Source organism: Lepus europaeus, chromosome 11 (assembly GCF_033115175.1).
Source record: "Lepus europaeus isolate LE1 chromosome 11, mLepTim1.pri, whole genome shotgun sequence".
NCBI classification, from domain to species: Eukaryota; Metazoa; Chordata; class Mammalia; order Lagomorpha; family Leporidae; genus Lepus; species Lepus europaeus.
Window position 1 is genome coordinate 39,721,422 of NC_084837.1, and position 25,695 is coordinate 39,747,116.

General features: G+C 42.0%; 1 protein-coding gene across 3 annotated transcripts in view; it reads right to left on the reverse strand.

The window, feature by feature from the left end:
- The window catches only part of PRORP (protein only RNase P catalytic subunit), a 160,137-nt gene that overhangs the window by 84,315 nt on the left and 50,127 nt on the right, over nt 1-25,695 (reverse strand). Inside the window, exon 6 of one of the 3 annotated variants that reach the window (XM_062205266.1) lies at nt 16,718-17,112. The exons of the other annotated variants lie outside the window; for them this stretch is intronic. Coding sequence (XP_062061250.1) covers nt 16,846-17,112 — 267 coding nt within the window. The 3' untranslated portion in view covers nt 16,718-16,845. Of the gene's footprint in view, nt 1-16,717; nt 17,113-25,695 lie in introns of those variants that run through there. 3 annotated transcript variants of the gene reach the window in all.

The window sequence follows — 25,695 nt, forward strand, 5'->3', positions numbered from 1 at the left end:
GAGAGAGGGAGAGACAGAGATAGAGAGGTTTTCCATCTGCTGGTTCACTCCCCAAATAACTGCAACAGCTGGAGCCGGGGCTGATCTGAAGCCAGGAGCCAGGAAGTTTTTTCAGGTCCCACAATGAGTGCAGGGGCCCAACCACTTGGGCCATCTTCCACTGCTTTTCCAGGCCATTAGCAGAGAGGTGGGTCAGAAGAGGAACAACCAGGACAGGAACTGGTACCCACATGGGATGCCAGTGACACAGGCAGAGTTTTTTTTTTTTTTTTTTTTAAAGATTTATTTATTTATTTTTATTTATTTATTTGAAAGGCAGAGTTACAGAGAGGCAGAGGTAGAGGCAGAAAGAGAGAGGTCTTCCGTTCGCCGGTTCATTCCCCAAATGGCCACAATGGCTGGAGCTGTACTGCTCTGAAGCCAGAAGCCAGGACCTTCTTCTGGGTCTCCCACGTGGGTGCAGGAGCCCAAGGACTTGGGCCATCTTCTACTGCTTTCCCAGGCCATAGCAGAGAGCTGGATCATAATTGGAGCAGCTGGGACTCAAACTGACGCCCACATGAGATGTCGGCACTGCAAGCGGCAGCTTTACCCACTGTGCCACAGCGCCAGCCCCATACAAGCTGAGTCTTAACCTACTATACCACAATGCTAGTCCCCCATTTTAACTTTTTTTTTTTTTTTTTTGACAGGAAGAGTGGACAGTGAGAGAGAGAGACAGAGAAAAAGGTCTTCCTTTTTGCAGTTGGTTCACCCTCCAATGGCCGCTGTGGCCGGCACATCTCGCTGATCCGATGGCAGGAGCCAGGTGCTTCTCCTGGTCTTCCATGGGGTGCAGGACACAAGCACTTGGGCCATCCTCCACTGCCTTTCCGGGCCATAGCAGAGAGCTGGCCTGGAAGAGGGGTAACCAGGATAGAATCTGGTGCCCCAACCGGGACTAGAACCCGGTGTGCCGGCGCCACAAGGCAGAGGATTAGCCTGTTAAGCCACGGCGCCGGCTCCCCATTTTAACTTTTAAACTTATTTTCAATGTATTTTATTTTCTGAACTGTGCTTATTATTATATCCATTTTATATGGTTTGGACAAAATGGGGCAGAAATAATCTATAAACAAGGAATGTCCACTTTGGACGAAGGATGAATACTCCAAGGAGCTATGTATCACTCTTAAATACTATCCAGTATTTAAAAATAAATCTGATTTTTTTTTTTTTTTTGGACAGGTAGAGTTATAGACAGTGAGAGAGAGACAGAGAGAAAGGTCCTCCCTCAGTTGGTTCACTCCCCAAATGGCTGCCATGGCCAGCACCGTGCCAATCCGAAGCCAGGATCCAGGTGCTTCTTTCTGGTCTCCCATGCGGGTGCAGGAGCCCAAGCACCTGGGCCATCCTCCACTGTCTCGGGCCACAGCAGAGAGCTGGACTGGAAGAGGAGCAACTGGGACAGAATCCGGCACCCATATGGAATGCTGGCGCCGCAGGCGGAGGATTAACCAAGTGAGCCACAGCGCCAGCCCCACAAATCCAATTCTTTAAAAACAAAAACAAAAACAAAAAACAAAACCTTGTAGAATTGATCTTAATCAACGAATCTTAATTGATCAGTCTTAATTTGATGGAGAGAAAAATTATATACTCCAATAGTTAAAAGTATGAAACAGAAACAATTTTAAAAGGAAAAACATGTTTTAGGGGTGAGGAGGCAGATGGGTGTTTGGTCTAGTGGTTAAGACACTGGTTAGAATACCCACACTGCAAATGGAAGTGCCTAGTTCAATTCCTGGCGGGAGACTGACTCCAGGCCTGCGGAGTGGCAATGATGACTCAAGCTTTTTGATCCCTGTCACCCACTTGGAAGACCAGAACTGAGTTCCAGGCTCCCAGCTTCAGCAACCCCAGACAATGCGGGCATTTGGAAAGTGAGCCATTGGATAGAAGCTCTTTTCTGTCTCTCAAACAAATAAAGTTTTAAAAAATTTGTTATTTTAAAATAAATATAACTACAAAATGTTCCTACTGTAATAATTAGCTAAAAACAATGTATAGAGATTTAAAAAATTAAGAAAATTTACTACTCGCTCTGGAATTGTTGTTTACCATACTGATTTAACAAATATTTTAAAAAAATTTTTGTTAAGGGGCTGGCACTATGGCACAGCAGGTAAAGATGCTGCCTGCAGTGCTGGCATTCCATTTGGACACCGGTTCTAGTCCTGGCTGCTCCACTTTCCATCCATCTCCCTACTAATGCACCTGGGAAACCAGTGGAGGATGGCCCCAGTGCTTGGGCCCCTGCACCCACATAGGAGACCTGGAAGAAGCTCCTGACTGGCATCAGATCGGCACAGCTCCAGCTGTTGCAGCCATTTGGGGGAGTGAATCAGCAAATGGAAGATCTCTTTCTGCGTTTCTCCCTTTCTCTCTCTGTAACTCTGCCTTTCAAATAAGTAAATAAATCTTAAAAGGAAAAAAAAAATTTTTGTTAAAAGGTGTACTATACTTTCATTGGTGGCCTCTACATACCACATTCCTAAGGAGGGTGTTTTAAAATATTGTCATAGAAGCAAGATACACATAATAATGATTCACAAAGTCAGTCTTACCACACCCCAATTAGTTGTCACACAGACATTCTGAGTGATACATTAAGACACAGAATCAACTTACCATTAAGATTTTGTCAGAGAGATAACAGATTTGGGAGCCTGGCAACCCATGTTCTTAACAATGCTATCGTAAGCCATCCAATCACTTGACTAATGCAATCGGGGAAATTTTGTTTCAAACACTATGCAAAGTTCACCATTCTGGGACATTTAGAAAGAAAGGAATATGAAGTTAAATTCTTTATAGATATTTGCATGTTTTCACTCATGTTTGTAATTATGCCATTGATTACTTCACTAAAAAACCCATCTAATCCAACAGTTGATTATTTACTTGTTAGCAGATGCTACATGTAAAGTATAATTGAATAATGCAAACTATTATAGCAGTCACGTGACAAAACAGAACCTTACATGTGCCAAGCAGGAGTGGGTGGAGTGGCACATGATGGAAGGAAGTAGTCAACCTGACACCGTCTGACCTAGGGCAACGTGACTTCCCTGACTGTGTTACCATGTCACAAAGATCATTAGTGAGAAAAAAGAAAACAAAACACACAACCCCAGAACCACTTTGTGTTCTTCCGTGAGCTCTGGATTGGCACCCACTAATATCTATTTATTTCTCTAAGTTAAATCATCCTTGACCAGCCAGGTGTTATTTTAAAAATGAGCAAAATTAGACTCACTCCACTCCTATGTAATAAGCTTATTTTAGAGAACTCTTACCAGCCCTCCCTAAATCCTAAAGAAATAAGGTTTAAATGCTGCTCCCCAATTATCTGTCTTAAGATTTACAATACAAGCTTATCATTTCCAATGATTTTCCCCCCCTCAGGTCTGAGTCCTATGAATTGACAGGAAGAGTGACCTGTTTGGATAATATTTCAGATCCTTAGGGAAAAACATGTAATTTCGCTGCTTAAATAGGTCATTTAATGATTACAGTCTCATTCACAATTAAAACTTTCTCCTTAGACATTTAACATGTTTTTTAGAAGTGATACTCTAACTTAAACTATCATCATGCTAATATAACTAGGTAACTTAAACCCTCATTCTACTAATGTAACTCCTTGATAACAATTGTTGTTTATGGAAACATGACAAAACTTCTATTTTGAACATGGAAGAAGTGTATCACTCTTAGGACTTCATTCTAGTTCCCTAAAATGAGTTTCATATGTTTAGTGTAGGACCTAAATTTCCACTCTAAGGATGGTTAAAAGCCCTATTGAACTTCTCAAGTTGCTTGTTTTTATGAAGCAGTAGGAGTGCAGTTCTGAGAAACTACTTTTACATAATAGTCATTTTCAAAATGTGGTCTCTGAACCTGCAGCATCAGCATTACCTGGAATTTTTTTTAGAAATGCAAATTATCTAAACTTCTACCTCTTAAGTCTTCACAGGTGAACTCAAGACATTCCTGTAAGCCAATTTAAGATCTTAAATACCCCTTCAAAAACAAAAAGATAGGCCCGCGCTGTGGCTCACTAGGCTACTCCTCTGCCTTGCGGCGCCAGCACACTGGGTTCTAGTCCCAGTCGGGGCGCCAGATTCTATCCCGGTTGCCCCTCTTCCAGGCCAGCTCTCTGCTGTGGCCAGGGAGTGCAGTGGAGGATGGCCCAAGTGCTTGGGCCCTGCACCCGCATGGGAAACCAGGAGAAGCACCTGGCTCCTGCCTTCAGATGGGTGCGGTGCACCGGCCGCGGCGGCCATTGGAGGGTGAACCAACGGCAAAGGAAGACCTTTCTCTCTGTCTCTCTCTCTCACTGTCCACTCTGCCTGTCAAAAAAAAAAGAAAAAAAAAAAAAGATAAGCAAAGCTTTTGCTTTCCATCACATCAAGACTGCTGCACCTTAAGGCAGACATGCTGTACCTGCCTCCTCTTTTGATTCTCTCCGGAAGCTGTTATTGACAATCAACTCCTTAACGGGTTCTTCTATTGTAATTCTCTATGCTCAAGCTAAATGGTTTTATAATCTACATAAGGGTAGCCTATCACCACCCAATATCTGGGAGTCTGTAACATAAGTTCTTTCCATATTAATAGGCACACCACTTGCAATTGGTTTTGTTCTGGTTTTGTCTATGTTAATTAACAAACCTGTATGTTTCAGAACTCAATGACTTCCAAGAATAACTGACCATGCAGGGGACACAGCCATTGGTGGGGACTGAAAATTCTCCAGCTCATAAAACAAATTCATTAGATGAGATAGGTGGAGACTTGCAGACCCAGAACAGGCAGGGCCTGTGCTACCCCCCTAAGAAACAGGAAGCAGCTATAAAGATAGGATGATTCTACGCCCTTCAGCATCCCTTAAGATTAAGGTCTGGAATCTCTCTGAGGGGGGAATGATGCAGGCAGCAGATAGGATAAAACTGATTAGATTTGTAAGGTAGAGACCACGCCTTGTGTGATCTCATGCCCCTACCTGATCTCACCTGGACACCCACCTGCCAATCAGATTACATAACCACTCCTCTTTGGGGATAGATAAAAGGCCTGCAGCAAGGTGGGCCTCTTCCTTTTTTGGTTGCGCACCCTTGTTGCACCACACCTCCAGGCATGAGGCCTTCTGGCCTCCACCCTGCCTCTGCTTTCCTGCCTGCATGCTTGCTCCACATGACACCTGGCCTACTCTCTGCCTGGTACAGACCCAACTTAGCTTCTAGACTTCTTTCTCTCCTAATTAAATCCCCCACTTTCCTGTGCATTTCTCTCACTGAATAAAATCCTTAAAAATCTTAAAAAAATAAAGAAGAAAAGAAATGCAAATTGTCAGCCCCCGCCCCTGCTCCCACCACCCAGACATTCTGAATCAGGAAAGCTGGGCGAAGGACCAGCAATCACATTTTCACAAGCTATCCTTGTGATTCTGTTGCACACTCAAGCTTCAGAACAGTATCTTACATAAAGCAAACATTAGTGGTTAAGTTGATACCATTGAAGATTTATTTCAAAGTTTATGTTCAAAATATGTGTGAGTTTAAAAAAAAATCATAACAAGTGTTGGTAAAAGTATATAATTTATGAAGTTAAAACTGAAGACCTTTCCTTACTGAAAACTACCACTGGTCAGTGTAGAATTTCTATGTCCAGGCTTTTCCCTCAATATATGTAAACACTCATTTGCACAGTAATTTTTTTGTGTGTTTCAAACAAAATGGGATCACCCTATACAATCCATTTTCAACTTTTTTCAGGTAGCACGGACATTTTGTATGCAGATTTACCACCAGTATTCAAATGACTTCTGCATAATTGCCAATATTCTGCTATCACAAAGATACAGTGCAAATTTATGTATATTTACCTACTTGTACAAATGTTTCTGCAGAATAGATTTTTGCATGCAGAACTAACAAGTTACTGCATATTTTGAATACCTGTAGTACTAAACTCACTCCATAAAGCTTAACTAACTTATATTCCCAACAACAGTAGAACAAAGTACCTGGTTAGTGTTTTCAAAAATCTACAATAAGAGTTACATATCTCATATAATCAAACAATGTGGACACCAGTACTTCATTTATCTGAATACCATTCAGATATGTTTCATATAAATGTATTTCTAGATAAGCAATAAAACTTTCAAAATCACATATGGGAATAGTTTACAATTTTCTTTAAAAGATTTATTTGAAAGGCAGAGTTACAGAGGGAAAGGGAGAAAGAGATTGACCCATCTATCTTCCATCTGCTGGTTCACTCCCCAAAATGGCCACAACGGCCAGGGCTAGGCCAAGTCAAAGCCAGAAGCTTCATCTGGGTCTCCCACATGGGTGGCAGAGGCCCTAACATTTGAGCCATCTTCCCCTGCTTTTTCAGGCACATTAGCGGAAAGCTGGGTCAGAAACAGAGCAGTGAGGACTCCAATCGGCACCCATATGGGATGCCAGCAATACAGGAAGCAGCTATACCTGCTGTGCCACAGTGCTGGCCCCAAGATTTTTAGCTTCTTATAGTTTTTCTCTTGCAACCTGGGCAGCAGTCTCTCTTCACTGTAGTAAACCTGCATAACTCTAGTAGGAATTCTGTCTCTCCACTTTCATCCCCTGCACACACACTCTGATGTACTGCTCCTCAGATGGCTGTGGATTATAGAACTGTGCCTTTAAAAAGGTAGAAAGGTTCTAAGCAAAGGCCTGAGAAAGTCTTCGGTGAGTAATGCATTTTGGCTTTGAGATTAAACGGATCTGTTCTATCACTTTTCAGACTGTGATCATGAACAAGCTGAGACCGTTTTCCTCATACGTAAAATGGAGGTAATGTTCACGTCATAGCATTCTGGAGTATTGCATGAGAAAATGAATGTAAAACACCTGGTACATGGCAGATAAACAATAACTGGTTACTACTACTATTATTATGTTGTTGTTATTACTACTATTAGTGCCATGAGGATACTTCATAAAGTTTGTGAAAAGTACCCATTATGAGAAAACTGCAGAGTTCAGATTTTTACCAAGATAAACTTATCTTTTAAATCCCATTTTCCCAAAAACTTTTTGAAGTCATGGATTTTGTGACACTGATTTTTGAGTCTGTTTTTGCTTTTGATTTCTTGATTATATTTATGGCTCATGTTGTAAAAAGTCTGCTCTCTACAAATACTCATATAATGTATTTCATTTGTTTTCTTTATTGTTGCAAAGTAATGAAACATAATTCTCAATTAACTTTTTGTTGTCCAAATAAAAACTGTCTTATTAAGTTAGAAATCATCCAGAAATAGATTTAAAAGACAAAAACAAATTTCCCTTTTATAGCAGATAACATAAAAGGTTTTTTTAAAAAGATTTATTTATTTATTTGAAAGTAAAGTTACACACAGAGAGAAGAAGAGGCAGAGAGAGAGAGAGGTCCCCCACCTGCTAGTTCATCTCCCAATTGGCTACAATCGCCGGAGCTGCACCAATCCAAAGCCAGGAGCCAGGAGCTTCCTTCCTCCAGGTCTCCCATGCAGGTGCAGGGGCCCAAGGAAAGGGGCCCAAGGACCTGGGCCATCCTCCACTGCTTTCCCAGGCTATAGCAGAGAGCTAGATCGAAAGTGAAGCAGCCAGGACTCAAACCGGCCCCCATGGGATGCTGGGACTGCAGGCAGCAGCTCCATCCGCTACGCCACAGCGCCGGCCCCAACATCAAAGCTTTTATTGGGTAAAAATATATCTTATCTTTGAAAGTTACAATACTAGATGTTCAAGGAAAGGAAAACAGTTTTTTATTGTTTTCTCTATCTTCAATAATAAGCATTTTTAGTTTGATAAGAGGGAAAAAAACCCTCCATAAAAAAACTATAAAAGAACCAAGCCCTCAGTGGATATTTACCTTGAGAGAGAAACTAACAAAAAAAATGGTCCCATTTTTTCCAGCAATCAGTGATATATACCCCACTTTTAAAAAGCTTATATCTGTATTGATATAAGTGTTAATTTCCTTTAATGTGATTTAGGACCATGTGCCCTGAAAGATGATATAATTCTGGTAACGATAAATTTTGTGAGGTATACAGAAATTGATTACTGAGAGTACTCAAATTCACTGAAGCAACTAAATTCTGAAATATATAACAACATTACAAGCCTTATGCGTGGATGGAATGGAGGCCATAAGCAAATAATTATTGCATTCAAAGGCAACAAGAAAGGTATTGCCTTTACATTAATATGGCAGTTCTCAGACTACATGAAGACACTTTTGGTTCAAGCTTTTACGTAAGTCTTAAAATTTTGAGATAAACAGAAAATGTAGGAATATAACAATATGCTAGATTTCTCTCAAATTTATTTCCATCAAGTACACCATGGGAGAATTCCAGGTATAAGTTCTTTCCATTTATCCTTTTGTTTGTTATCAACCAAAACACATATGAAATAAAAATGTGATGAAAAATGATATGTCAATAATTCAATACAAGATTAAATTTAAACTCTTAAATGATCAAATTAAGATATTTGGCTCAGATAGCTGACTAGTCACTACAGTGAACCCTCCAAGGAACCAGTAAGCTTTTTAGACAAAACTCTCAACTGCACTCCACACATGACTTCATTCATATGTGACCTCACACCAGGGAAAACACACTGTTAGGATACTGCACAAACCTTAAATCACACAAATCCAAATAGGATATATTTGATTAAAATCAGAAATTTAAATTCATATATAGTTGGCCCTGCATATCCATGGGCTCCATATCCAGTTTCAACCAACTGTAGATGCAAAATATTAAAAAAAAACAAAAAACAAAAAAACAAAAAACAAAACACTGGGTATGTCTGGGATATTTACAGACTATATTTCCCCCTTGTCATTCTCTAAACAATACAGTATAACAACAGCCTACATTCTAAATAATCTAGCTATGTTTTAAAGTATATGGGAGAGGGGCCGGCGCTGTGGCTCACTTGGTTAATCCTCCACCTGCGGTGCTGGCATCCCATATGGGTGCCGGTTCTAGTCCCGGCTGCTCCTCTTCCAGTCCAGTCCAGGAGCTAGTCCAGCTCCTCCTCTCTGCTGTGGCCCAGGAGGGCAGTGGAGGATGGCCCAAGTGCTTGGGCGCCTGCACCTGCATGGGAGACCAGGAGGAAGCGCCTGGCTCCTGGCTTTGGATTGGCGTAGTTCCGGCCGTAGTGGCCATTTAGGGGGTGAATCAACGGAAGGAAGATCTTTCTGTCTTTCTCACTAACTCCATCTGTCAAATAAATAAATAAATAAAATATATGGGAAAATGTGCATAGGTTATTTGCAAATATTACATTTTATATGAGGAACTCAAGCATATACAGATTTTGATATCTGAGGGGAGGCCTGGAACCAATTCCCTGTGCACACTAAGGGAGAACTGTATATATTACCAGTTAGGAAAACATAAATTATTTAACAGAGGTACAATTTTGATATTGATGAACTTTATAATACTTCTACTTTACAACTCAAAACAAAGAGGTATTTCAGTTTTAAAAAAATAGAAGCAGGGGCCGGAACTGTGGTATAGTGGGTGAAGCTTGCCTGGAGTGCTGGCATCCCATATGGGCACCGGATCAAATCCTGGCTATTCCATTTCCAATCCAGCTCTCTGCTAATGGGCTGGGAAACCAGTGGAAAATGTCCCAAGTGCTTGGGCCCCTGTAACCACATGGGAAACCCAGAAGAAGCTCCTGGCTTCGGATCAACCCAGCTTTGGCCATTTTGGCCATTTGGGGAATGAACCAGGGAATGGAAGATCTTTCTCTCTCTGCCTCTGCCTCTACCTCTCTGTAACTCTGCCTTTCAAATAAATAAATCAATCTTTAAAAAAATAAAATAAAATAGAAGCAGTCTGGGTAACAGTTAGGCCAGTGACTATGCAGTTGAGACTCCCTGGCTCTGTCCCTAACTAGTCAATGACATCTTAGGCAAGTTACTTAACCTCTGGGTCTCAATTTCTTCATCTGAAAAATGAGAATAACATGGCTTTTTATTATGATTAAATGAGATTATTTATGTACAGTACACTAGCAGATATATAACAACTGTTTAAAATGTCAATGATCATACTGATAAATGCATTTAAAAGCTATCATTTGTTTTTTCAATCTCATCAGGCTAACTTTTGAGCTACAGCAGGAAAACAGTAATGTTTTTATTTTAAACAAAGGTATCTAAACCAGGTAATTGGCCGCGCCGTGGCTTAACAGGCTAATCCTCTGCCTTGCAGCGCTGGCACACCGGGTTCTAGTCCCAGTTGGGCCAGATTCTATCCCGGTTGCCCCTCTTCCAGGCCAGCTCTCTGCTGTGGCCAGGGAGTGCAGTGGAAGATGGCCCAAATCCTTGGGCCCTGCACCCCATGGGAGACCAGGATAAGCACCTGGCTCCTGGCTTCGGATCAGCGAGATGTGCCGGCCGCAGTGGCCATTGGAGGGTGAACCAACGGCAAAGGAAGACCTTTCTCTCTGTCTCTCTCTCTCTCTCTATCCACTCTGCCTGTCCAAAAAAAAAAAAAAAAAGGTGCTGAGGGCACATCCTATAAACCAGGTAATTATGAAATGACTCAAAAGTAAACTGCCTTGGTATTACATATTAAAACCACAATTAAGCCGGCGCCGCGGCTCACTAGGCTAATCCTCCGCTTTGCGGCGCCGGCACACCGGGTTCTAGTCCCAGTCGGGCACTGATCCTGTCCCGGTTGCCCCTCTTCCAGGCCAGCTCTCTGCTGTGGCCAGGGAGTGCAGTGGAGGATGGCCCAAGTGTTTGGGCTCTGCACCCCATGGGAGACCAGGAGAAGCACCTGGCTCCTGCTATCGGATCAGCGCGGTGCGCCGGCTACAGCACGCCTACCGCGGCGGCCATTGGAGGGTGAACCAACGGCAAAAGGAAGACCTTTCTCTCTGTCTCTCTCTCACTGTCCACTCTGCCTGTAAAAAATAAAATAAATAAATAAATAAATAAAATAAATAAATAACATTAGTCTCAAAACTAGAAAACATAAGTAAAACTAATCAGGTTCAAGATAAGTCAGTTAAACAATCTGGATTAGTTTAATCCAGAAACAGATGTGTAATTCTTATTTATTTATTTATTTATTTATTTTACTTGAAAGGCAGAGTTACAGAGGCCAGAGGCAGAGGCAGAGAAAGAGAGGTCTTCCATCTGCTGGTTCACTTCTCAAATGGCTCCAATGGCCAGAGCTGGGCCGACCTGAAGCCAGGAGCCTGGAGATTCTTTCAAGTCTCCCAAGTAGGTGCAGGGACCCAAAGTCTTGGGCTATCCTCCACTGCTTTCCCAGGCACATCAGCAAGGAGCTGGATGGGAAGTGGAGCAGCCAGGACTCGAACCAGCGCCCAAATGGAATGCTGGCAGCACAGATGCAGCTTTACCCACAATGCTACAGAGCCAGCCCCATAACTCTTCCTTTTAAAAACACTGTAACAATGGCGGCCATCATTGCAGTGCAGCAAGTTAAGCTGCCACTAGCAATGTTGGCATTCCATGTAAGTGCTGGTTTGAGTCCCAGCTGTTCCATTTCTGATCCAGCTCCCTGATAATAGGCCTGAGAAGGCAGCAGAAGATGGCCCAAATATTTGGGCCCCTCCACTCATGTGAAAGACCCAGTTGGAGTTCCAGGATACTGGCTTTGGCCTGGCCCAGCCACAACCATTAGCAGTCATTTGGGGAGTGGACCAGTGGATGAAACATCTCCCTCTGTTTCTAACTCTGCCTTACAAACAAATGAATAAATCTTAAAAAAAAAAAAAAAGGCTAAAAGAACTATTTTAAAAATTCCATTGGAAAAAGAGCTACTGTTAACTGTCTGATCAAAATTAAGAAAATGCTTAAAAGTTACTTCCAGGAGCTGGCATTGTGGCGTAGCGGGTTAAGCCACCTATCTGTGAAGCCAGCATCCCAGATGGCCACAGTTCGTGTTCTAGATGATCTACTTTAGATGAAGCTCCCTGCTGATACACCTGGAAAAACAGAGGAAGAGGGCTCCTCTGCATCCATGTGGGAGACTCAGATGAAGCTTTTGGCTCCTGGCTTCGGCCATTTTGGGAGTGAACCAGCAGATGGAAAACCTCTCTTTCTCTCTGTCCTTACTTCTCTCTCTGTAGCCCTGCCTTTCAAAATACGTAAATAAATCTTTAAAAATAAACATATAAAAGTTATTTCCAATTACTACCAATGAACAAAATTCAAGATGAAAGTACACTTGGAGAAAATGGTAAGATTGTTACTCTAGATTTCAGTATCAAAAGAACAAAACAAAACCTTACCAAACACTTTCTCAGAGCAGACATACTGCTTGAAGTATACTGCTTGAAGGCAAAAGCTACAGTGTGACACCCAAGTTTTAGGACATAGGAACAAGACATTTTTCCTCTAAATTCTGCCATTAAGCAATACCCTTAAGTAATGAAGCAATTATATGGAGAAGAGTATTTAAAATTTAAGGGGGTATAATAAAAATTCCACTTCAATATTTAATCTAAAATTTACTATTATAAACATGATAAAGTAGTTATGAATTTCCTTGCTACTTTAACATTATTGAAACATAATTTCAAACATAGCTGGTGACCAACTTCACAACATTCCTACAATTCTGACAAAAAACACGCTCAGAATTAGATATACACAAAAACACTGAGCAACATTTGTTGTATCTTAGGTGTTTTATGGCATTGAAATATTTACAAGAGGTTATGTAAATCAATAGGGAGAAATAAAATAACTGGAGAAGCAGGAAGAAAATGAGAACTCACTGCCAAGTAAACGTTCTCCCAAATGACCTTTAATGGCTAATACTCTTGCCTCCATTTTTCTCTCACTATAGTAAAACCAACTAAGAGATGGCAATCAAAACAAATTCTGCAGTGTTTCCACCAAACTACTTTCTATTCAATGCCCCAAGCATGCTGCAAGAATGAAAGCATTCAGCGCTGATGTCTGACCATAATTCTTCTAAATTACATTATACATTTTCATTCTGCTGGAGCCATTTTAACCAATTCTCAGTTATCTACAGAAATAGGGAGCAGAGTTTTGAACAGCTAGCAAGATTAGCTAAAATGATGTACTTTTTTCCCTCCAGTCCACCCTTTATTAGAGGAGCTTATAAACACTGAAAATCCAAAACGCAAGCTGCAAAAGGAACATGGAACAAAAGCTTTACAACTGAATTGCCAGTAGGGGTGTGGCGTAGGGGAGATAATAAGATAGAAAATGCAGCATAAGAAACTTTCCACTTTATATCTTTCTGTTTTCTAAGTCAAAAGTTAGCATGCTGTCCCTGTTCCCTCGTGGTGACCTCACATCATCAATTATTAATGATGAATTGGTATCAAAAAGAAAAACTCATTTCTTAAAATGAAAGTTGTGATAGTATGTGTAAAGAATGAGTCATGGAGACTTAGATTTATGATGATTCTAAGAAAAATGATGAACAAAGGTATCAGTTCTATCTACATAAAAATACAGTGAACAGGCTACCATTGTGGCATAGTGGGTTAGGCTGCCACTTGTGACACCAGTATGTCATATCAGAGTTCAACTCCCGCTGCTCCATTTCTATCCTAGCTCCCTGCAAATGCAACTGGGAAAGCAGAGGAGGATGGCCCAAGTACTTGGGGGTCCTACCACCCATGTGGGAGACCCGGATAGAGTTCCTGGCTCCTGGTTTCAGCCTGACCCAGACCCAAATGTTGCAGCCTCTTGGGGAGTGAACCAGTGGATGGAAGCTTTCTGCCACTCTGCCTTTTAAATAAAAAAATCAATCTTTAAAAACTCCACAAAACTACAGGGTAAAGGAACTTGATACGAAAAAAAGAATTGAGGCAGACAGTTTGCATTGGCATTCTGAAGCTCATTTCTAACCACTGGGCTGACTTGACAATGGTGACAAACAAGACATCATAAAGCTTAAAGTCCTAATCATTAGAGATTTTTGATAAAAAAAAAAACAACAAAAAACAAAAAACAAACTGCCATGCTTTTGTTTCTAAAAAAGTTAGGACCATGGTAATAACTGTACTAAGTAATAAGTGCTTTTCAATGATTAGTTCATTTAATTTTTAGATATAAGACACCAGGGGGTTAAGTAACTTAGCTAAGGTCATAAGCTAGCAAGTGAAGTAAGTTATCAAGAGTAAAACTCAAAGAATCGTTCATAGCTAAGCTTGAGGAGCAGATATTATCTCCAACAGTTTACATAATTTGCTGCATGCCATTTGTCCATTCTTTCATTAATACATCAGATATATGGTAAGCACTCAAGCACAAGGCCCTTTGCTCTCAGCTGAGGATTTAACAGTGAGAAAGACATACAATGTCTTCAATCAGGGCATTTACTTTCTTGTGAAGAATGACAAAGTAAACGATGAAAATAAAAGTAACTAAAGAAACTAAGTACTACAAAAAATTTAATTAGTTTTTTTTTTTTTTTTTTTGACAGGCAGAGTTAGACAGTGAGAGAGAGAGACAGAGAGAGAGTTATCGACAGTGAGAGAGAGACAGAAAGGTCTTCCTTCCGTTGGTTCACTGCTCTCTAACGGCCGCTACGGCCGGCACCGCGCTGATCCGAAGCCAGGAGCTGGGTGCTTCCTCCTGGTCTCCCATGCAGGTGCAGGGACCCAAGCACTTGGGCCATCCTCCGCTGCCCTCCCGGGCCACAGCAGAGAGCTGGACTGGAAGAGGAGCAACCGGGACTAGAACCTGGGGTGCCAGCACCACAGGCGGAGGATTAGCCAAGTGAGCCACAGCGCCGGCATAGTGTTTCATTTTTTAACTTAAACTTTTGTTTAGAAATCACTTGATCTTGTTTAAAACTCATATAGTTTTAAGGTAGGGGTAGGGAGAGAAAGGGAAGGTTAGAGAAGGAAAGAGACATCTCCCATTTGCTAGTTTTCTCCTCAAATGCTCTCAACAGCTGCGGCTGGACCAGGCCAAAGCCAGAAAGCAGGAACTTAATCCAAGTAGCCTATGTGGGGGACAAGTATCCAAGTATCTGAGCCATAATCTGCTGTCTCCCAGTGTGCAATGTAGTAGGAAGCTAGAATGGGCAGTGAAGCCAGGACTCAAACCCAGGTAGTCTGATATGGAATACATGCACCTTAACAACTGTGTCAAACACCTGCTGTCTAACAAACCACTCCAAAACTTGGATTAAAATAACCATTTATTTTCTTACTAAATGTAGGTTGCAATTCTGGTTGTACTCCGCTGGGCAGCTCTACTCCCCAGATGGTACTGGCTGGGTTCACTCAAGTATTCACAGTCAGCAGGTTGCTTAAAAGTCATCTGGTCCCAAATGACCTTATATTCAGTTACTTTACAAAAAAAGTCTGGGGTCTCAGCTAGGATGGCTAGTTGGTCAGTCAGTCTGTTTCTGTGTCACATTTCATCCTGAAGAAAACTATCCTGGGCTTATTCACATGGTGGTACCTCTTATAGAGTGATAATATAAGATGTGAGGCCTATTAAGTGCTTCGTTGGAAGTCCCACAATGTCAAAGTCACATTCACCTGGTCAAAGTAGGCATAAAGAAAGCAAGGCCAGGGGCCAGTGATGTGGTGTAGTGGGTAAAGCCGCTGCCTGCAGTGCCAGCATCCTATATGGCACTGGTTCGAGACCTGGCTGCTCCACTTCCAATCCAGCTCTCTGCTATAGCCTAGGAAAGCAGTAGAAGACAGCCCAAGTGCTTGGGCCTCTGCACCCACGTCGGAGACCCAGAAGAAGCTCCTGGCTCCTGGCTCCTGGCTTTGGATCAGCGTAGCTCTGGTCATTGCAGCCAATTGGGGGAGTGAAACAGCGGATGGAAGATCTCTCTCTGCCTCTCCTTCTCTAACTCTGACTTTCAAATAAATCTTAAAAAAAAAAAAAAAAAAAAAAAAGCAAGGCCAAATTCAAGAGATTGGAAAAGACTTCATCTTCCAATAAGAGGAACTGCAAGAATTCGTGGCCATTTTTAATCCATCATCAAAGTAAATAAGACTGCTGTAATGGAAAATGCAGTCAGAGGTGGGTAAGCAAAGCATGGGTACTTTTAATCAGGGGACATCTGCAGAGGTGCTGATAACAATCCAATCATTTGAAGAAGGAAGAACATTAAAGGTTGAAGGGATAGTTAGTACAAAGTTCTTGAGGCATGAATAAGTTTAGTATGTTTGAGGAAAAATTCTAATGTCCCTATACTTAGGTGAAAATCAAAGAAAAAAATATAGATGATAAAAAAAAAAAGGTAAAGTCCAGATGATGAGAAGTACCATAACCAAGATAAGAACTTAGATTTTGGGGCCAGTGTTATGGCATAATGGGTAAAGCTGCTGCCCGCAACATTGGCATCCCATATGGGCTCTGGTTCATGTCCCGGCTGTGTCATTTCCAATCCAGTTCCATGCTAATGGCCTGGGAAAACCAGCAGAAGATGGCCCAAGTGTTTGGGCCCCTGCCACCTAAATGGGAGAAGTAGATGAGGCTCTTGGCTCCTAGTTTCTGCCTGGCCCAGTCCTGGCCGTTGTGGCCATTTGCGAAATTAACCAGCAGATGGAAGATCTCTCTCCCTCTCCCTCTGTAATTGTGACTTTCAAATAATAAATAAATAAATCTTAAAACAGAACTTGAGTTTTATTCTAAGTAGAATGGGAGATTATAGAAGCAAGGGTGAAAAAGCAAGGAGACCATTTAAGGGTTTTGGTGAGAGATGATACTAGTGGAGAAATAAAGAAGTAACTGCTGGGCTGGCACCGTGGCTCACTGGGTTGATCCTCCGCCTGCAGCACCGGCATCCCATATGGCTGCTGGGTTCTTGTCCCGGTTGCTCCTCTTCCAGTCAGCTCTCTGCTGTGGCCTGGGAGGGCAGTGGAGGATGGCCCAAGTGCCTGGGCCCCTGCACCTGCATGGGAGACCAGGAGGAAGCACCTGGCTCCTGGCTTCAGATCGGCGTAGCTCCGGCCGTAGCAGCCATTTGGGGGTGAACCAACAGAAGGAAGACCTTTCTCTCTGTCTCTCTCTCTCTATCTGTAAAAAAAAAAAAAAAAAAAAAAGTAACTGCTGACACTGTGGCGCAGTGAATTAAAGCCGAAGCCTGCAATGCCAGCATCCCATATGCATGCTAGTTTGAGTCTCGGCTGCTCCACTTCTGATCCAGTTCTTTGTTATAGCCTGAGAAAGCAGAAGAGCATAGCCCAAGTCCTTGGGCCCCTACACCCATGTGGGTAACCCAGAAGAAGCTCCTGGCTCCTGGCTTCAGATCAGCTTAGCTCCAGCCATTGTGGTCATTTGGGGAGTGAACCAGTGGATGGAAGACCTCTCTCTTTCTTTCTGTCTCTACTTCTCTCTAACTCTGTCTTTCAAATAAGTAAATCTTTTTTTTTTTTTTAAGAAAAAGCAGCAACTAGATAATAACCCAAAAAAACTTATCAGTCAACTGCATTTGAAACTAGAGAATAAAAGAATCCCTGGTTTTTGGTATGAAAAATTCAGTGGATAGTGTCCTAATTATCCACTCAGCTTAAAAAAATACAATTTAATTTCTACCTTTATTTCCCTAAATAAGGCTTTTCCTCAGAAGTAGTTGCAATATGTTGTTGGGAGATGTCTTTTCAAAATAAAAAAAAAGAAAAGAACCTAAAATGACTCTTAAAATTACATTAAAAAAATTTTTAAAAGGTTAGAAAGGGAGCTGGCACTGCGGTATAGTGGATGAGGCCGCTGCCTGCAGCCTGCAGCCTGCAGCCTTCGCATCCCAGATAGGCGCTGGTTCGAGTCCTGGCTGCTCCACTTCCAATCCAGCTCTCTGCTGTGGCCTGGGAAAACAGTAGAAGATGGCCCAAATCCTTGGGCCCCTGCACCTGTGTGGGAGTCCTAGAGGAAGTGCCTTGTTCCTGGCTTCAGATCGGCCCAGCTCCAGCCGTTGTGCCCATCTGGGGAGTGAACCAGCGGGTGGACGACTTCTCTCTTTGTCTCTCTGCCTCTCTGTAACTCTGCCTTTCAAATAAATAAATAAATCTTTAAAAATGTTAGAAAAAATCCAATCCAAGAAAATCTAGAACAATGCATCTCATAGCAGGCAATGACAGGAAACTTAGCTCAAGCCACAGCTGACTCAAGTGGTATAAAAAGACCCATAGTTGACACTTTTTAATGTATCTACATTTTCTTCAAAACGTCAACATATTTTGGAAACTTGAATGCTGTCAAACTATTTTTTTTTTTTGACAGGCAGAGTGGACAGTGAGAGAGAGACAGACAGAGAGAAAGGTCTTCCTTTTCTGTTGGTTCACCCCGCAATGGCCGCTGCGGCTGGCACACCATGCTGATCCGAAGGCAGGAGCCAGGAACTTCTCCTGGTCTCCCATGGGGTGCAGGGCCCAAGGACTTGGGCCATCCTCCACTGCACTCCCAGGCCACAGCAAAGGACTAGCCTCGAAGAGGGGCAACCAGGACAGAATCCAGCGCCCCGATCGGGACTAGAACCAGGTGTGCTGGCACCATAGGTGGAGGATTAGCCTATTGAGCTACGGTGGCGCCATGTGTCAAACTATTTTTACAAACCAAATTTTAAAAAATTCTTATCCCATATATTTTGGATAAATATTATTCTCCTTTTTGACATTTCAAGTAAATCTTTAAAGTCAAACATGAACACAAGAATCACTGCTATTAAACAAGACATATAATATGCATCTCTTATTGAGAGAATGTTAACTATTAGCTTAACCTTGTTCCTAGCATTCCTGTTATTATCTTATAATAATATCCTCAGAACTTAGAACAGTATCTGGAATGGATGAGGTGCTCAATAAATAGCAACTGAATCAACATTGTAATTTCCTGCCAAAATGTTCTAATTGTTCTCAAACCGAGGACTATATAATTGATCTGCCATTCAGAACCCTTCTCTCTCTTAAAACCAAAAACCCTAGAATATTACTTCTGCTGAAAGTCTGAAATGAAACATATATTTTAAAACAGGATACACTTTATAGTTGTAAGTAGCAAGTTTAAACTGTCCAGAGTTACAGAAGGTTAAATAAATGATTTAGAAAGGGCTAAGGATAGTGCCCACTGATTTCATTGTACTCCAGATTATGTTGGTTTATCATTTACTCAAGATTGGATTGTTTCTCTAAAAATGCAGATCCTATAAATGTTAAGAACAAAAATTAGGACGCACATTTGGCCTAGTGGTTAAGATGCCCACATCCCATATCCAAGTCCCTGGGTTTGATATCTGTCTCTAGCTCCTGACTCCAGCTTCCTGCTAAAGCCGACCTTGGCAGACAGTGATGATGCTTCAAATCAGCCTCCTGTCACCCACACAGGACACCTGGATTGAGTTCCCAGCTCCCAAATCTGGCTTGGCCCAGCCCTGGTCACTGTGGGCATTTGAGGAGTAAACCAGCAGATGGGAACTCTATCTACCTACCTATCTCTTAAACAAACAAAAAGAACTAAAACTATAAAACTTATAAGAAAACGTGTTAATCTTCCTGATGTAGACAATAACTTTTTAGATACAACACAAATCAAAAAGGAAGTTGGACTTCATCAAAATTAAAAAAATTTCTGCTTAAAAAGATAACATAAAGAAACTGAAGACATGGGGCCAGCGCTGCGGCATAAAAGGTTAAGCCATTGCCTCTGATGGCGGCATCCCATTTGGGTGCCAGTTCAAGTCCCAGCTTCTCCACTTTTGATCCAGCTCCCTACTAATGATTTGGGAAAAGCAGTAGAAGATGGCCCAAGCATTTGGACCCCTGTATCTATGTGGTAGATTAGAAGAAGCTCCTGGCTCCCAGCTTTGGCCTGACCCAGCCCTGGCTGTTGCCGGCCAACTGGGGAATGAACCAGCAGATGGAAGATTTCCATCCCTCTATCTCTCCCTCTCTCTGTGTAACTCTTTCAAATAAATAAATATTAAAAAACAAAAAAAGACAATCCAGAGAATGGGAGAAAATATTTGCAAATCACAATCTGATTCAAGTCTACTATTGAGATGATATAAAAGAAACTGTTACCATCAATAAGCCACTAATTCTTGTCAGTGCCTAACCCAGACCTCCTAGTCTAAATCTAGATGCATGTATTCACTATCAACTCAGCACTTCCAAGTGGTCACCACAGAATGTTAAAACCAGCTTGTGATCTTCCCTTTAACCATGTCTTCCAGTCTCCATCTCAATGGATGACATCACCCTGAATCCATTTTACTGGCTAGGAACCTGAGCTTCCTGGATACTGTAGGGCCCACCCCTTCTCTGGTGCTATCTCTCTCTGCACTGCCACCTCACACCTCAATTCATAGCTTCTTTCACAAAAACTCCTTCAACAATCGCAAATGGTCTTTGAGCATCTTCTCTAGTTCTTTTTCCACACTAATTCAGGAACATTGAGGATCCATTTAAACTGCACATTTGATCATATTATTTCCCTGATTAAAACTTTCAAGTGCCTTTCATGGCTTTTAGCCCATGATTAAATTTCATAACCTGCCATTCAAAGCCCTGAGTAATGAGGTCCTTGCCTTCTGTCCCAGCCTTGTAAGCCCTGCCCTCACTAATTTTATGGCTCAGTTTCATTCTCTGTCTAAATTCGCCTCCATCCAACCTCCCATCCTCATCCTTCATGTTGCCTTTCAGCTCATCATTGGCTCAGAGAAGGCATCTCTCATCCTGAGGATGTATGGGGTAAGGGTACCACATCAGATGTGCCCATGATACTACCATATTTCTTTATAATATGCACTACAGTTTGTATTTAAAAATTTGTATAATTTCTATTAACATCTCTCTTCCTATTAGATTCTAAAACTACATGAGGAAAGCAATGGAGCTCATCAATGAATGACCAGCTCATAGCTTAATACTTTCACGTGGACAGAGTCTAACTGATTTCTTCTTCTTCCTCATTCCTAGCTTTTCCCCCATGTTCACCAAACAACTAGTAATTCATGTAACTAGGTGCTGTAAGGATAAAAAAATCAAGTATAAAAGATAGTTGCTGGGGGCCAGCACTGTCTCTGCTCTCTGTAACTCTGTCTTTCAAATAAATAAATAAATCTTAGAAGAAAAAAAAAAAGATAGTTGCTGTTCTCAAAGTACCTGGACTAGCCGGTCCACAGCCCAAATGGGAATTACAGGTGAGCAGGGCCACTGTCTCTCCAACACTCACAAAGACATGTCTTTGGTCATGGCCTTGCTACCGCAGGACAGTGTTAGGTTTACTCAAATCTATAATAAGCAGAACTCTTTCCCCAGCATTTCTTAGCCTATTCACAATACAACAGGGACAGACAAGTATGGACACATTAATAGCATACTAGAGGGGACTGGTGCTGTGGCATAGTGGGTTAAGCTGCAGCCTGCAGTGCTGGCATCCATTATGGGCACTAGTTTGAGTCCCGGCTGTCCCATTTCTGATCCAGCTCCCTGCTAATGTGCCTGGGAAAGCAGCAGAAGATGGCTTAAGTGCTTGGACCCCAGCGCCCAAATAAGAGACCCAGAAGAAGCTCCCAGCTTCAGCCTGGCCAACCCTAGCTGTTGCAGCCATTTGGGAGTGAACCAGCAAATGGAAGATCTCTCTCTCTCTAACTCCACTTTCAAAAAAGAAATAAATCTTCAAAAAAAAAAAAAAAAAAAAGAAAAGAAAAGAAAGAAAGAAAGAAATAGCATGCTAGAGTAGTTTCTTGGGTGCTACTTTCTAAATCTCTAGGTCTGCATTTCCACAAGTAGATCCCTTAGAACGGTAATTCAAAAGTTTTTACTGAGTCAGAAAGTTTCTATTGTCACATAATTTTAAGAAATACTCTGATAAACAAAATTAGAACCATTGAAAAATAAATAAATAGAAGTAACTACAACTTAACAGTAAAAAGACAACCTCCCTAAAATGCACAAAGGCTTTAAACAGACATTTTTCCAAAGAGGATATACAAATGGCCAATGAACATATTAAAACATATTTGGGGGCCGGTGGCATGGCGTAGTGAGTAAAGTCACCACCTGCAGTGCCGGCATCCCATACGGGCACTGGTTTGAGATCTGGCTGCTCCACTTCTGATCCAGCTCTCTGCTGTGGCCTGGGAAAACAGTAGATGATGGCCCAAATCCTTGGGCCCCTGCACCCACGTGGGAGACCCGGAAGAAGCTCCTGGCTCCTGGCTTCAGAACCACCCAGCTCTGGCTGTTGTGGCCATTTGGGGAGTGAACCAAATGTGCCTTTCAAATAAATAAATCTTTTTTTAAAAAAGTATATTCAACATGTTGAAATGTTAGGAAATGCAAATCAAAATGAGAAGATATCACTTCACATCCAGTAGCATAGACATAATAAAAAAGATGATAATAAGTGCTGATAAAAACGTTTTGGAATTATACTTGTGATAGTTGCAAAAGTTTGTGAACCCACTAAAAACTACTAAACTGTATATTCTAAAAGAATGAATACTATGGCACACGAATTTTGTCTCAATAAAATGAAAAAGAAAAATGCAAACCCTGAAGAATTAAGACAGGACTTGGTCATGATGCTATATTATACCAAAAGTGAGATCTAGTCAGAGACTTTACAGTCTCCAGTTCCATTCAGTACGTCCTGTAATTGTACTCTCTCACCATTAAGATACCAGAAACTGTAAGATAAATCATAATTTACTAATAAATAACTTTTAAGCAAAAAAAAAATCGTATTTCAGTAGCCAACAAAATCACACATTAATCTACACAGTTTCTCACCATAATCTTTTTTTTTGGAATCATAACTTACATTTAAATATAAACTCTCATATGTTAGTTAAAGACTACTGAATTGGGGCCGGAGCTATGGTGTAACAGGGGAAGCCGCCATTTGTAGTGCCAGTATCCTATATGGGTACCAGTTCAAGTCCTGGCTGCTCCACTTCTGATCCAGCTATCTGCTATGGCCTGAGAAAGCAGTAGAAGCTTGCCCAAGTCCTTGGGCCCCTGAACCCACATGAGAGACCTGGAAGAAGCTCCAGGATCCTGGCTTCGGATTGGCACAGCTTTAGCTACTGACGGCCATTTAAAGAGTAAACCAGCAGAGGGAATACCTCTCTCCCTCTCTGCCTCTATCTCTCAATCAAATAAATATAAATCTTAAAAAAAAAAAGACTACTGAATCACTTTTGGCCACCGCGTCCCAGTGACATGCTAAATACTACTCTCCTCAGAACCTGTGTTCCTCACCTTTACTTCCATAGCACTTTTAGATCTAACGGTATGACTCCAAGACAGATTGAAAAATATTGGGGTTTTACCTGCATTTTTGCCTTTATTATTACCTCTTCACTCACTGAATTATGCCATTCTGAAGCTGGTCAATTCTGCTTGAATGTCTACAGGAAATTTTTGGCAGGAAGGTGTGCAGCCTAGAGACAGCTTTTCAAAATGCAAAAACCAAGCAAGCAAGTTCTCCTTGCTTTAAAATTCTGTACCTTACTCTAAGAAATGTGTGAATTTCCTCTGCCTTTTACTGCACGGTCAGTAAACCTTTAGTGAATATTTGGAGTTAAGATTTCTGTTTAAGTTGGGGCCTGGCATTGTTGCATGGCAGTAAGGCCACTGCCAACCATGTGATCACTGGTTTGAGTTCTACTTCTTTTTTTTTTTTTTTCCAAGATTTATTTATTATTTATCTGAAAGGCAGAGTTAGAGAGAGAGAGAGAGAGAGAGAGGGAGAATCTTCTACCTGCTGGTTCACTCCCCAACGGCCTGAGCTGGGCTGCTCTGAAGCCAGGAGCTTCTTCTGGGTCTCCCACATGGGTTCAGGGTCCTAAGCACTTGGACCATACTCCGCTGCTTTCCCAGGACATTAACAGGGAGCTGGATGGGAAGTAGAGCATCTGGGGTTCAATCTAGTGCCCGTATGGGATGCTGGCACTACGGACAGCAGCTTTATCCACTACCCATGGCACCGGCCCCTGTTCCACATTTTTTTAAAGTTTTACTTATTTATTTTATTTAAAAGTCAGAGTTAAAAAGAGAGAGAGAGAGAAAGAGAGAGAGAGAGAGAGAGAGAGAGAGAGAGAGAGAGATTCCATCTGCTGTTTCACTCCCCAAATGGCCACAACAGCCAGGGTGGGGCCAGGCTGAAGCCACAAGCCAGGAGCTTCTACCAGGTCTCCCAGGTGGGTACGGAACCCAAGGATTTGGGCCATCTTCCATTGCTTTCCCAGGTGTATTAGCAGTGAGCTGGATTGGAAGTGGAGCAGCTGGGACTCAAACTGGCACCCATATGGGATTCCAGCACTGCAGATGGTGGCTTAACCTTTTACGCCACAGCACCACCCCTGCCATCTACTTCTGATAAAGCTCCCTGCTAGTGCACCTGGGAAATCAGCAAATATGACTCAAGTGCTTGTGCTCCTGCACTCATGTGGGAGACCTAGAAGAAGCTTCAGGCTTTTGTATGGCCCAGCCCTGGCTATTGTAGCCATATGGCGAGTAACTCAGTGGATGGATGATTCTTTCTCTGTATATATGTCTATCCCTGTAACTCTTTCAAAAAAATAAATCTTAAAAACAAACTGTGTGGAGCTACCATTATAACTAACTCAACTAAAGTGACAGATAAATAAACATATGCTGTTTATAGTTAAATTTGCATGGGATATGACAACCACCAGTATGTCTCCACAGAGTAGCTGGGAAGTTTCTACTGACATCAATTATAAGACACATTCTAGGACACACTTCCTGGTAGCAAGTGCAGGGTCCTCATTCTTGAGCTGGGTCCTCATTCTTGAGCTCGTTTGGTGTGTTGTTAAGGGAGAGAGACTACAGCAATGGCAGGGAGCCTCTCTCAGAGGGTCAGTAGGACCCTAAGGGGCTGGGTGCCCCTGGCCTGTAGACGCTTCTCTCTGGGTGTTCCTGGATTGTCCTGTGTAAATCTCACCCTCTAGCCCCCAAAAATAGTTGATCGTTGGAACAAGAAGAGGGCCATGTTCGGAGTGTACGACATCGGGATCCTCAGAAACTTTGAAAAGCACCCAAAAGAACTGATCAAGGGCCCCAGATGGCTTTGAGGCTGGAAAGGAAATGAATTGCAGCATTGTGTCCAAAAGAAAAAAAAATGGTTGGAAATTGAATGTTCATTGACAACTTGCACAATCTTAATAAATGCATCAGCTATCTCTGCAAACACTTTAACCAACATGGGAAGTACCGGCAGAAGAGAAAACTAGAAACTGCGGAAGTCATCTTGGAGAAGGGGAACAATATTTTTCCCTATGAAAGGGCTTTGTGTGTACTCTGTAATAAAATGGGGTTTCTTTGGAATTTGAGAGAAAAAAAGGATACATTCTAAGTTTAGAAAAATCAAAATATAAAAAGACATGCGAAGTGGGTGTTTAGCCTACAGGTTAAGATGTCTGCATCTCAAAATTAAGAATGCATGGATTCAATTCCTGGCTCTGGCTCCAGACTCCAGTTTCCTGCCAACACAGACAGGAGGCAGCAGCTCAAGCAATTGGGTCCCTGCCTCTCCCACATGGGAGACCTAGATTGCATTCCAGGCTCCTGACTCTGGCTGGGGTCCCAGCCTCCCCACCTCCCAACCACCACCACTGAGGGCATTTAGGGA